The sequence below is a fragment of the Bombus vancouverensis genome, chromosome 5, assembly GCF_051014615.1.
Source record: "Bombus vancouverensis nearcticus chromosome 5, iyBomVanc1_principal, whole genome shotgun sequence".
Lineage (NCBI taxonomy): Eukaryota > Metazoa > Arthropoda > Insecta > Hymenoptera > Apidae > Bombus > Bombus vancouverensis.
This window is the reverse complement of record NC_134915.1, coordinates 5,604,820-5,607,817: the sequence shown is the minus strand read 5'-3', so window position 1 is coordinate 5,607,817 and position 2,998 is coordinate 5,604,820. Positions and strand designations below refer to the sequence as shown.

Below are 2,998 nucleotides of genomic sequence, written 5' to 3'. Positions count from 1 at the left end.
TGTCGGGGGAGTTGTCGCCTGACGCAGTCGCCAACTCCGTCTAGGAATTTCTCGAATGCTGCCCGTCCGCTGTTAGGTGACACGTACACCCCCACCACCATCATCGCTGCCCACTCGACCGCGGCGTACCCGTTGCCGCGTTCCAGCAGGGCTCCGTGGGCGAACGTCCAGGTGACGGCAACCATTCCGTCCGTGTCTCCGACCCACTCCGGGGAATCCAGAACTCTGTATGGTTCCGCCACCACCGCTAGGGCGGCCGTGCTCTCCCGGATGGTTCGGTGGAGCAGGTCTTGTGCTCGCCTTGACCTTCCCAGGTTAGTCTAGAGGATGCGCATTCTCAGTTCTTTGGTGTTCTTTCGTTACTTGTGGCTTCCTCCGTGCCCACCTCCTTGTTCGCGGGCTTAGGGTCGCTTTGCGACGGGGAGCCTTTCTCGCTGCCTCTTGCAGCCGTGGATCCGCGGGCGGCTCCTTTCGTTCCTTTCTTCGGGGGGGCGCAGGCCGGTCCCCCCATCCTGTGCACCGACGGTGCTCCAAGCGCCTCGCAGAGCAGGCATTTCGGGCTCGCAGTAATGCATGCTCTCGCCTGGTGCCCTGGTTCGCCGCATCTGAAGCACAGATGCCCCTTGTCCTCCTTGGCGGTGCAGATCTTCCCCGTGTGTCCTGTCCCAAGGCACCTGTAACACTGCAACGGTCTCCGTTCGATGGCTTCGACCTTCGCCGTCGACCAGCCTATGGCGACCTTTCCAGCCTGGGCCAGTTTCCTCACTGCACTGGCAGGGCCTCGTATCCACACGGTGCCAAGTCCGTTCCGGGCGGGGCGGATTTCTCCCAGCCGGAGGTCCTCCGGCTTGCAGCCGCTCTCCTTCGCCAGGGTGTTCTGGATTTCCGCCTTGGTGGCCGCTATGTCTATCAGGGACACCCTTGCCTCCGCGGCTTGGAAGGGTGTTGCCACGCGGACCTCGTTCGGGTCCAGAGCCCGCGTCAGCTGTGCTGCGAGCGCTGCGGCCTTCTCCCTTCCCTGGTCCTCAGGGACCTCTAAGATGACGCCTCCGGTGATGGTCTTCCGCATCCTCATCGTATTGATGCCGAGCTCGGTCAGAGAGACACTTTCCTTGGCCGCAGCCAGCACCTCCGCGTACGATTGGCTCGATTTGTCCGTCAGGGTAATTGTTACCACTGACGTTCGCGGTGCGCGCGGGAGGGGCCCCCTGCCTCCCCCTCTTCGTGCGTTCTCCAATCCACTCTCCGGAGTTTTCCTCTGGCTCTCCGCCCCTGTCTCGGGGATCAGCTTCGTCGGCTGCTTCTTCCCTGCCTCCTTCTTCTTTCCGCTTCTTTTTCTTTCGATGGTCTGCCATTCCGTGACAGTTCTTCGGCCTCCCTTGGGCGCTGGGGCGTTTGGGGCTCCAGGCTCCATCCCTCTCGTGTTTGCGGCAGGAGCGACCTCCTTTCCTTCTCCTTTTTCTATTCTCTGCAGTCGTTCCTCCAGTCGGTGCAGCGAGGGTCTCATCTCCTCTACATGGTATTCGACTGCAGCGAGACGTGCCCTGTAGCTGCTCTCATCCGCGGTGGGGCGCGAGGCCAGCTCTTTTTGGAGTGCCTCTACCGCAGCCTCCAGTGTTGTTATGCGTCCTTGCGCTATAGTGAGTGCGTCGGTGACAGGGTCCATTCTCCTCACTATTTCTGTCACGCCCGCGGTGATGGTTCTCGCCGCCTCCTTCAGGGTTTTCCCCTGCGTGCCCTTGTGGCTGCGGGGTGCCTCGGCAGCCTTGGCCACCTCGGCGGCGCGGCGGATCAGTTCGGCTCCTATGTCCGCCGTTATGGCTGTTCTCATTTCTTCAGCCGGGTCCGCGGGGAGTTCGGGGGATTCATTGGCCTTCTTTCTCTTCGCACGGGGTGCTTCTCTGGCGGGGGTTTCCTCCTCCTCTGTTGTTTCTTCCGTCCATATTCCCTCCTTGTCCAGCGTGAAGCGGGAGGGTCCCTCCTTTGACGGCATCGCCTTCGTCATGCTCCTGGTGCTGACGTGTGGCGGTTCCGCAGCCAGTTCCGTTTCCCTCCGTCCCCTAGCGTTTTCCTCTACCTCCTTCTCTTTCGCCATGGTTGCGTCTGTTTCCCCGTTGGGCTGGAAATGTCGCTCAGTCAGCACTTGTCACTCTGCCAGCCGCTGTCACTTTCGAGTGGCCCACGCGACGCGCTTCGGCGCACGTGCCAATATGGCTGCGTCTGGGTAGTTCCTCGGGTAGCCCGTGTAGCGGCGCTGTTGTCACGCGTCCTAATATGGCTACTCCACCGTCCTAATCTCACACTTGGTTGGTTTTGCTTTAACGCCTTGTCCAAGCCAGATTTCTTGTATCTACACCCGCTTTGCGTTCACAGGCACTAGTCCTCCATTCTGGTTACCTCCCTTGCCTAAGCTCTCCAGTTTTCCGGAGATTTCGATTACGCTCGCAGCTCCGTCCCCTCTACGTCTGCCTCCCATATATCCCCCCACCAGAATCCAGTCGAGTCTGACCCATGGGGAAGGCCATACAGGAAGGTGACGCGAAAACTTCGCGCGAAGAGCCCCCTGGCATCGATGGAGATGGAACCTGCGCTGCTGCTGCAGATCATCGGAACGCTCTTCCCCTCGGAAGAGGAAAGTGCGGCAGAATAGTCGTGGGAAACAACCTGGACAGTGGAATGGACAGACGACTGGGAAGTCACGGAGGATGAGCGGTGGGAAGCGACCAGAAGAATGGCCCCCCGCAACGTGTCGCGGGCCCCGGACGGAATCCCGGACCGAATCTGGGGGAAGTGATGGGGGTCATAGCTCCCAAACTTCGGCTCCTTTACACGATATGTCTGAGAGAGGGAGTCTACCCCCGGGGCATGGCGAACGACGAGGCTGGTCTTGCTCCGTAAAGCTTCGGGCACTGGTGCTCAAGAGGAGATACACCCACATGAGAGTATGGGATCCTGGGAAACAAACGCCTAGGAACCGCCAAGGAGGACGCGTGGGACC

At 60.6% G+C, this 2,998-nt stretch overlaps 1 protein-coding gene across 1 annotated transcript; it reads right to left on the bottom strand.

Annotated features, from left to right (window-relative positions):
* Positions 1-337: 337 nt before the first annotated feature.
* On the bottom strand, positions 338-2,095 carry LOC117162190 (uncharacterized). Its single transcript, XM_076618676.1, has 2 exons — positions 1,544-2,095; positions 338-1,348 (listed from the first exon to the last, which is right to left on the bottom strand). Exons 1-2 carry the CDS (start codon positions 2,093-2,095, stop codon positions 338-340), a joined length of 1,563 nt encoding a protein of 520 aa, XP_076474791.1.
* Positions 2,096-2,998: the final 903 nt, after the last annotated feature.